This window comes from Pelmatolapia mariae, linkage group LG3_W (assembly GCF_036321145.2).
Source record: "Pelmatolapia mariae isolate MD_Pm_ZW linkage group LG3_W, Pm_UMD_F_2, whole genome shotgun sequence".
NCBI lineage: Eukaryota > Metazoa > Chordata > Actinopteri > Cichliformes > Cichlidae > Pelmatolapia > Pelmatolapia mariae.
The window spans coordinates 88,638,405-88,647,969 of record NC_086229.1 but is presented as its reverse complement, the minus strand read 5'-3'; the positions used below and the strand labels follow the sequence as shown (position 1 = coordinate 88,647,969).

General features: G+C 43.1%; 1 protein-coding gene across 1 annotated transcript; it reads right to left on the bottom strand.

Annotated features, from left to right (window-relative positions):
* Positions 1-3,360: 3,360 nt before the first annotated feature.
* On the bottom strand, positions 3,361-9,256 carry LOC134624060 (uncharacterized). The gene is made up of 6 exons (XM_065470257.1): positions 9,202-9,256; positions 8,388-9,101; positions 8,170-8,295; positions 8,053-8,084; positions 4,051-4,362; positions 3,361-3,663 (listed from the first exon to the last, which is right to left on the bottom strand). Exons 1-6 carry the CDS (start codon positions 9,254-9,256, stop codon positions 3,361-3,363), a joined length of 1,542 nt encoding a protein of 513 aa, XP_065326329.1.
* Positions 9,257-9,565: the final 309 nt, after the last annotated feature.

Genomic DNA, 9,565 nt, shown 5'->3' with positions numbered 1-9,565 from the left:
GGTCGCTGAACCAGTGGAGCCTGCTCTGCCTGAGTGGGTGGACAATGTGCGGGGAGGACTGGCTTGGCGTGAGCTGGTGGGACCTGCCAAGCTGGATTCAGAGGTCGAGGTGCACAGGGGTCCTGCCATGCCCGAGGTCGGTGTGCTGCCCGGTCCAGCCTCTCTTCTGTCAGATACATGGGTGGCCACCTGAGGACACTTCCCTGTCGCTGGGCCGGGGGGGCACCAACGTTCTGGGCAGATTCCCTCTCCCGCTTGTGTGCATGATGGGGGGGCTCAGTCGGGCGATGGGGGTATGTGGCACGTTGTCGTCTGCAGTGCCGCTGCAGGGGAGACGGACGCACCTAAGTGGCATTTGCAATTACGCTTCGCCATCTTCAAAGCTGAACCACGTCCTGCAGTGTTATTGTTCTTGTCAGTGTGTGTGTCTGCGAGCTGCAAAGCTGCAGCCGGTGTGTAAAAAAGCAACCGTGAGAGTTAATACAAGTAAATGTTGAAAGGCATGAGCTGGTCATCGGGTCTGCCGTGGTATGTTTACAAGTAGAAAAATACAGAAGTGAAAAAGAGTGCAGTAGAGAACACATGCTAAGTGTCATGAAACAGCTCTGCGGGCAGGCAGGAAAGGACCCAAATGCAAACTCACAAAAAACGGGACTTAAACTCAAAATACAGCTTTATTTGCTGAAAGGGAAAAAAGGCAACACAAAACTAAACTGGGGAATATAAACACATGAATACACAGGAAAACACGGGGAGAAACACACAGCCATGAGGGAGATCGTGGCACGGGACTGAGGGAAACGCTGACATAAATACACAGAAGGATAACGAGGAAATGAGAACACACGAGCAACACAGCTGACACAAATAACCATAACAGGACAGGGGAAGCAAAATTGAACAGAACATGAAAACACGAGACCTTTACAATAAAACAGGAAACAGAGGAACATGATGCAGGAATGGAGGAGAGGCAGACAAGAGGGAGCGAGGGAACACGAGGGAGGATGAGAGGAAGGACAGTAGAGAGACATGACACGAAGGGAGACAAAACATCATAACGTGACACAGGGACTGGGAAGACACAACACTCAGGAAAATGAGAAGGTCTAAGGCAGGGGTAGGCAACCTTTCTGATGGTGAGTGCCATTTAAAATTTCCTCAGAAGTCAGTGTGTCATATGATTGCATTAGCAATAAATTTAATAACGCTCTATATGAACAGTTACACACTGGAACCACTTTATAGAATTATATTTGTTCGCAGATGTTGGGAGCTATCAGCGAATAGTTATCAGCTAGTTTGAAACAAAAAAAAGACACTTTATCCATAACAAGAACTCTATAACAGCAAATACAGAAAATACAAATGCTATTTATGGTCTCCTCACAACAGTGATAAGAAAAATAAACTGGGCCAATATGGCATGTTTGTTAATAAAGAGATACACATGTTAATGTGATCTCTGGTCTCCCACTCAGAGACACAGGTCTCTGAGTGTCCAGGATTCAGACGGCTACCTGAGGACACTCATGTGAGAGAAAATCTGCTCACACAGATATGTAGAGCCAAATACTGTCAATAAGGCCTCTGCAATGTTCTGAAGACAGTTAAACTTGTCAGGTAGTGATGTCCAGCAGGTGACAATGCAAGGTCCATGAACACGCACAGCTGTGGATTCCAGCTGCTTCGATGTTATATGTATGATTTCTATACATTTTATGTCAGATAAAAACTTTGGTTGTAAGACTCAGATAATTATTTAATAACAGCCAGACATTTTAAATGAGAATAAGAAAGTATTTCTTTGTGCCCCCCTTTCCCTGTTAATGCCCTACCTGGCCCCCTGGCAAAACTTTGCTAGACCCGCCCCTGCACAGTTACCAGCTGTCAGCTACTTAGAAAAGGATCCTGGTGTTATTTTTCTCTCAGAAACAGTTCATAACTTCCCTTCAACTCATTCATGTCACCTAAAAGGTAAACCTGTTTCTCCATCACCTGTTCAGCTCTGATGATTCAGTAAGAACATCTCCTGGTTTCATCTTCATGTTTCCCTCTCACCAGATAACCAAACCGATATCATGACCAAGCAGCTTTTACAGCTGTGGCTCCAGCAAACATCAGCTGATACTAGAAAGTAATATTAAATAAATTATAACAACAGCTGATCAAGCTTAAACATGCTGCTGTTGTTTAGCGCGACATCTGCTGGTTTACTCTTTCTGGCGCAAATAAACAAACACGAGAGAAAAGCTGATCAGCTGATCATTGATCGTTTCATGATTGAAGTAGCAACAGGAGAGAGAGGGGAGAGAATGAGAGAAGAAGAGGCAGCTGTGCAGCGTAATGACAGAATAAATCCAGCTTTGTGTCTTTTTTTCATTATAGCTGAAGTCCGGGACAAACTCCTTTTCACCTTAATACGAAACGCGTAATATTTTCTCTGAATGAGGGACAATTCCGTCTTTTTACAGGCAACTCTACTAACTAATCTTATGAATAAAATACAGTTCACTATGGTATCAGTAACATCAAAGCACTCACCCAGCTGTATAGAAACTCCGTCATGCTAGGTAGCACGCAGTACGAGTTATTGTAACTGACTGTAAAAAGTCAGCACAACGAAAATAAACTACACCTAAACTTGGTTTATATCTGACTCAAATAGACTGCAGGTCATAACCTGAAGTTCAGTTCACCTGACACTCGGCGGCTGCCTCGGGTCTCTCCTCCTCCTGCCTCCCCTTTCTCTCATCCACCTGCTGGCCTCCACCATTTGCTAATTTTACTGAATCTGAGGAAGCTCCGCCATAGCCACCACTAAACGATGAGTTATTTTTACACACCGACCAGCATCTGGCCAATCCACCACCTTTCATTGTTTATACAATGTTCATTGTTACAAAGGGAAAAAAAAGTCACCGGGCCACCGAGCAAATGCCCGATGGCCAGTCCAGCATTGGTCGTGCCATCAGTTAACCCTTCGCGTGCCAACTGTGGCACGCGTGCCTAGGGTTGCCGACCCCTGGTCTAAGGAGATAAACATAGATGGAAAACATGGAATAACACACACAAGGAAGGGAACATGGGCACAGAAAAGGGAGATAAGGCACAAGGACTAACATACCTAAACACATACACACAGAAGGGGACACAGAGGGCAAAGACATGAGGGGAACCTAAATGTACAAAGGTCAATATAGACACAACATAGACCACAAAGAATAATAAGCCATAACACAAAAGGTCATTGTCAAGGTCAAGGATCCAGAACCATGACACTAAGTTCACTATGGGAAATGTTCCAACAGCCTTAACCTATAGGAGTGTAACTGAAGGTTGGCTCTTGGTGTCTGGTTTCTACCTTTCTTTCTTTTCCTTCATGTTCGAAAGCTTGTCCAGTTCATAGTTGCAGAGAATATCCCAACTGCCATAGGGTGAAAGGAGGGTTGAAGTGGGGACCACGTGGACTGGTGGTAGTGCAGATGAGCGGGGAGGCTGAGGCCCAGAAGAAATGAACTGACGCAATATGGAAACACCCCCATTCTCTTTTAGCCATCGGGGCGTGGGGGGCTGGGGGGAGGTGTTGTCCGTCCGATTGGCATCTGGGATGCGGGGCCTCCCTGCTGCTATGGGGGCGGGGGCGGTCTGCTTGCCTCCACCCTGAGGGAAGAGGGACATCTCCTGGGTCTAGGTGCAGTTCCCCCCTCTGGGGGCAAGAGTACCTGTACTTGGGGTACAGAGTATGTTTGGGGAGTATGATTGTGTGTACAGTGTCCATTTCTGTCTGTCTCCACATTGGGTGAGTGCTAAGTATTTGTATATATGTGCATGAGGGTGGGGATGCACGTTTGTGTCTGTGTGTGCCTGTTTGTTTGTGTCTATATGTCAGGTCGGATCTTAGACGCCACCTCTCTTCAGAACATCTCGGGCCCTCTGATGTATGGAGGCCTATCTCCCCTCACCACGCTCCCTGCCAGTGGCTGATGCCCTCAGGTGTAGGTGTGTTGGTGGTTCTTGGAGTCCGGGGCTGGGCGCTCAGGTATGTACCGGCTCACTCCAGGTGGCCTGGCGCCCGTGGCTTGGTCGGGCCTCCTCCACGGGGTGGGGCGACCTTAGGCCTCTGGGCCTGCGGCTTGGTTCGCTCTGGCAAAGCTGGCTGCCGGCAGAGCCTGTGGGCACGCCACTGCAGCCCCCTCTGGCTTTGGTTCCGTGGTTGCTGGTGACCCCTCGTCTGGGGCTCTCCTCAGCTCTTCCCAGGAGGGTGGCAAGGATGCCCCTCCAGTGGTCCTCCTTGGTCTCTCGCACTCTGGGGCCTCTGAATGTCTGGGGCCTGGATCTCCTCCATTCATGCTTCATGCCCTACGGGACAGGGCCATGGCTCCCTACACCCTCTAGCACAGGGGTGTCAAACTCAAATACACAGTGGGCCAAAATTCAAAACTGGAACAAAGTTGCAGGCTAACATTAATATTTATTGAAAAAAAATCTTCCTCCAGATATAAGAATTAATCTTTTCTTATGGACTCAAACAAGTTTTGCTGAAATACTGAATATGGAACAAGCAAAGCTTAATACTAAACAATATATACAGGTCCTTCTCAAAAAATTAGCATATTGTGATGAAGTTCATTATTTCCTGTAATGTACTGATAAACATTAGAATTTCATATATTTTAGATTCATTACACACAACTGAAGTAGTTCAAGCCTTTCATTGTTTTAATATTGATGATTTTGGCATACATAACTCATGAAAACCCAAAATTCCTGTCTCAAAAAATTTGCATATCATGAAAAGGTTCTCTAAACGAGCTATTAACCTAACCATCTGAATCAACGAATTAACTCTAAACACCTGCAAAAGATTCCTGAGGCTTTTAAAAACTCCCAGCCTGGTTCATTACTCAAAACCGCAATCATGGGGAAGACTGCCGACCTGACTGCTGTCCACAAGGCCATCATTGACACCCTCAAGCAAGAGGGTAAGACACAGAAAGAAATTTCTGAACGAATAGGCTGTTCCCAGAGTGCTGTATCAAGGCACCTCAGTGGGAAGTCTGTGGGAAGGAAAAAGTGTGGCAGAAAAAGCTGCAAGACGAGAAGAGGTGACCGGACCCTGAGGAAGATTGTGGAGAGGAACCGATTCCAGACCTTGGGGGACCTGCGGAAGAAGTGGACTGAGTCTGGAGTAGAAACATCCAGAGCCACCGTGTACAGGCGTGTGCAGGAAATGGGCTACAGGTGCCGCATTCCCCAGGTCAAGCCACTTTTGAACCAGAAACAGCAGCAGAAGCGCCTGACCTGGGCTACAGAGAAGCAGCACTGGACTGTTGCTCACTGGTCCAAAGTACTTTTTTCGGATGAAAGCAACTTTTGCACGTCATTCGGAAATCAAGGTGCCAGAGTCTGGAGGAAGACTGGGGAGAGGGAAATGCCAAAATGCCTGAAGTCCAGTGTCAAGTACCCACAGTCAGTGATGGTCTGGGGTGCCATGTCAGCTGCCGGTGTTGGTCCACTGTGTTTTATCAAGGGCAGGGTCAATGCAGCTAGCTATCAGGAGATTTTGGAGCACTTCATGCTTCCATCTGCTGAAAAGCTTTATGGAGATGAAGATTTCATTTTTCAGCACGACCTGGCACCTGCTCACAGTGCCAAAACCACTGGTAAATGGTTTACTGACCATGGTATTACTCTGCTCAATTGGCCTGCCAACTCTCCTGACCTGAACCCCATAGAGAATCTGTGGGATATTGTGAAGAGAAAGTTGAGAGACGCAAGACGCAACACTCTGGATGAGCTTAAGGCCACTATCGAAGCATCCTGGGCCTCCATAACACCTCAGCAGTGCCACAGGCTGATTGCCTCCATGCCACGCCGCATTGAAGCCGTCATTTCTGCAAAAGGATTCCCGACCAAGTATTGAGTGCATAACTGAACATAATTATTTGAAGGTTGACTTTTTTTGTATTAAAAACACTTTTCTTTTATTGGTCGGATGAAATATGCTAATTTTTTGAGACAGGAATTTTGGGTTTTCATGAGTTATGTATGCCAAAATCATCAATATTAAAACAATGAAAGGCTTAAACTACTTCAGTTGTGTGTAATGAATCTAAAATATATGAAAGTCTGATGTTTATCAGTACATTACAGGAAATAATGAACTTTATCACAATATGCTAATTTTTTTAAAAAGGACCTGTATATTAGCTGTATAATACCAGTAGGCCAGCTCTAATAGTAATTTGGTATGGCTTCGCGGGCCAAATGTAACTAGGCTGCGGGCCAAATTTGACCCGCAGGCCAGAGTTTGACACCTATGCTCTAGCAGATCGTTACATGGAGAAACCTTTTGAATACAAGCGCGCTCATGCTCATAGGTGTGCACACAGGTGTACACACAGGTGTTCACTGTTCATAGATACAAACCACACCTTTCTTGGCTGCTGCTTCAAAGCACAATGTGCACTGTTGGTCCTGGATGCTGCACAACAACATTCAATATTTAGTATTTACTGTTATTTACACTTAGCTGGATTATTGCAATGGTATACTGCTCTCTTTTTTTGCTTGTTTTCTCTTTTGTTTCTCTCAATAGGTGATCTGGGATTTTCTTTTCTTTTTCCCCTCTGTTTTTCTTTTCCTTCATCTTTCTTTCTCCCTTTCCTATCCCCCAGCCATGTCTGTCCCGTCTGTAACAACTGAAAATAAAAATAAAATAAATAATGATAATAACAAAGGCCGATCAAATGGACCAATATGGCAAAGCTGTGATGATCCAATTGGTAAAGTAAATCCATTGGGTATCTTTGCTGGCCTTCAGAAAACAATTTTGATGGCTAAAAAACCAAACGGGACAGGCGCAGAAAAAAAAAAAAGAGGATTAAGTGAACTCAAAAAGGCAGCTTTAATACTGAACACTTTCCAGAAAACAGAACAATACAAAACTCAGATAAGGCAGGAGCCACATATTCACAATCTAGGAACAAGGCAAATTGGAGCAAAACAAAACAAAAAGTATGTTTTGTACTGCTTTAATTCTTCAAAACATTGAATCAACAAGGTGCTGAAAACCTTGCTCAGATATATTGGTCCATACTGATATGATAGCATCTGCTGCAGTTTTGGCATCTGCACAACCCCAATGTGAATTTCCCATTCAACCACATCCCAAAGATGCTCTATGGGACTGGAATCTGGTCACTGTGGAGGCCGTTAGAGGACAGTATTATGTTTCCATGTTTCAAGTACAAATACAGTGTATTTGTCCTTCACGTGATTGATGCCAAACGTGTCACAGTTTTTAGAATTAGTGATTCAAGTGCAGGACTCAAGGCAGAAAAAAAGCTAATCTTTTATTAGGTTTCAAACAGAATTACAAAACAGAAAAAAACAGAAAACTCAAAATTATAATAGAGATCCTCGGAAACCAGAGCGAGCAGAGGGTGGAGATATACAGCCACAGAGACAAAAACCAAAGGGAAGACAGGACTATAAATACTAACTGGGAATGTTAAACTGGTCAGAAATAACATGCAGGTGAAAGTCATTATCAACAGGAACACTTGAGAGACTACTACTCACAGTAACATTACACATTCTTATAGAAAAACTAAGCCTCTTCATTTCAATATAGTAAATATAGCCACAAAAAAATAATCATATCACAAGGATACAAAATAAACAAGTATCCAACACTGAACCAACCAAAATTATGAATCAAAACTTCAAATGATATACAAACCTTTTAAAGAAAAACAAATTATCTACTGGAATTCACGGAAATTGAAAAATTTGCAAGTGATCAAATGCTGTTAGCAGTTAAATCATTTTTCTTTCAGATCAAAGAAAAGTTAGGAAAAAATATTTGGAAATTGTTGCCAAAATTATCACTACAGCAGAAAGGTAATACTAAAAAACACAATTATACGTCTGGTGTCTGTACTTTATACAGGAGTACAAACATTCAGAGTACAAACATTTATCGTGGGTGCTCATCTGTCTTCGTGCTCCGTTCGTCCTATGTTTCCTCAAAGCAGCATAACTCACCTCTAAATTTACAGAATCTTTTGCGTTTGATTCTGGTGGAGAAATAAAGGAAATGATTTAAACTTAAATGCCACTATTTTTAAACCACAACAGTAAAATATGAACACAATTTGTAACCTCTGGATTGGCAGTTGTTCCTCTTTTTCATCTTATACACTGTCAAAGTTGATAACACACTGATGATGCTGGTGAGTGTTAAAGCTGCGCTTAAGAAATACATCAGGGCAGGAGAATCTGTAAATCCTACAAATGACAGAGCTTTTTAGCTTTTCTTTCTGAGTTCATCAAATATGATCTGCTCCTATTTATAATACAATGTGAGTCACGTGACTTACCCCCAAAGTCCAGCTTGGTCCCATTTCCAAACAGTATGTGTCCACATGAGGCGACAGCACAGTAGTAGATCCCAGTGTGAGACAAATTCAGGCTCTCTATTCTCAAGTTATAGACACAGGTGTGTGTTCTTTTGTTGGCTTTCCTCTCACACTGATCATTCCTGACTCCATGGGTGTAAATGAGTCCTGGTTGAGAGTCTTCAGAGTCTTTGAACCAGTAAACGATGTGTTCTCCATCACAGCTCAGCATAGTGTGCACCATACAGTGCAGACTTACAGAGCCTCCTGGCTGGATGGTCTCAGATGCTGACTGATGAACTAAAGCTCGTATGTTTAAATCTAAATCACTGACACTGACAATAATGGTCTCTAAGAATGTTGATGTGTACCAGTAGGAACATATACAGTAGTAAGTTGCTGAGTCTGAAACACTTAAGTCTGAGATAATCAAGTGGTTTTTTCCTTTTTCATTATCTAGTCTGAAGCGTGTAGTATTGTTGAATGGATCATGAAATTGTACAAAATTGGATTCTGTCTTATAGAAGGTAGAAATAAGTTTTGGTTTCTCTCCTAAAGTTTTCTTATACCAGTACAAACGTGCAGCAACATTCTGTTCATAGTAACAATGTAAAGTCACTCTGTCTCCAGATTTAGCTGATATAAAACGTGCTTCTTCATGAACAGAGGAGGATACATGCATGTTGTTCCTCTGAGCTGTGGTGAAATGAAAGACAAAGCAAATACACATTGTGGAACATGGCAGCTGAGAAAAAAGACCTTAAAAGAATTAGATTGTAGTTAAACACAAACTTACCAATTACACCCAAGAACAAACATATCAGATAGAAGACAATGTGTGCAGATGCCATTGTTCCAAACAGTCGTACTGAATAAAAGAATGGCGACTCTTCACTTTTAGGGGGGAAGATTAGATTTCACTGGCCAATCAGAAGTTATACAGTATATGGAAAACTAGATCACGTGATCATTGACATCTGTAGAGTTAAACTTAGTAGCTGAGAAAAAAAATAGAAGAACATCATGGTTTAGATTAGAGGTGAGATATATTAGATGTCAACTCACTAAATACCCTGTTGACAATATATTTGTGTGGGGCAGTGTGAGACCCATATCTTATCATTTTGAAATACTTAATGTCTTTAAAAAAAAATGAACAA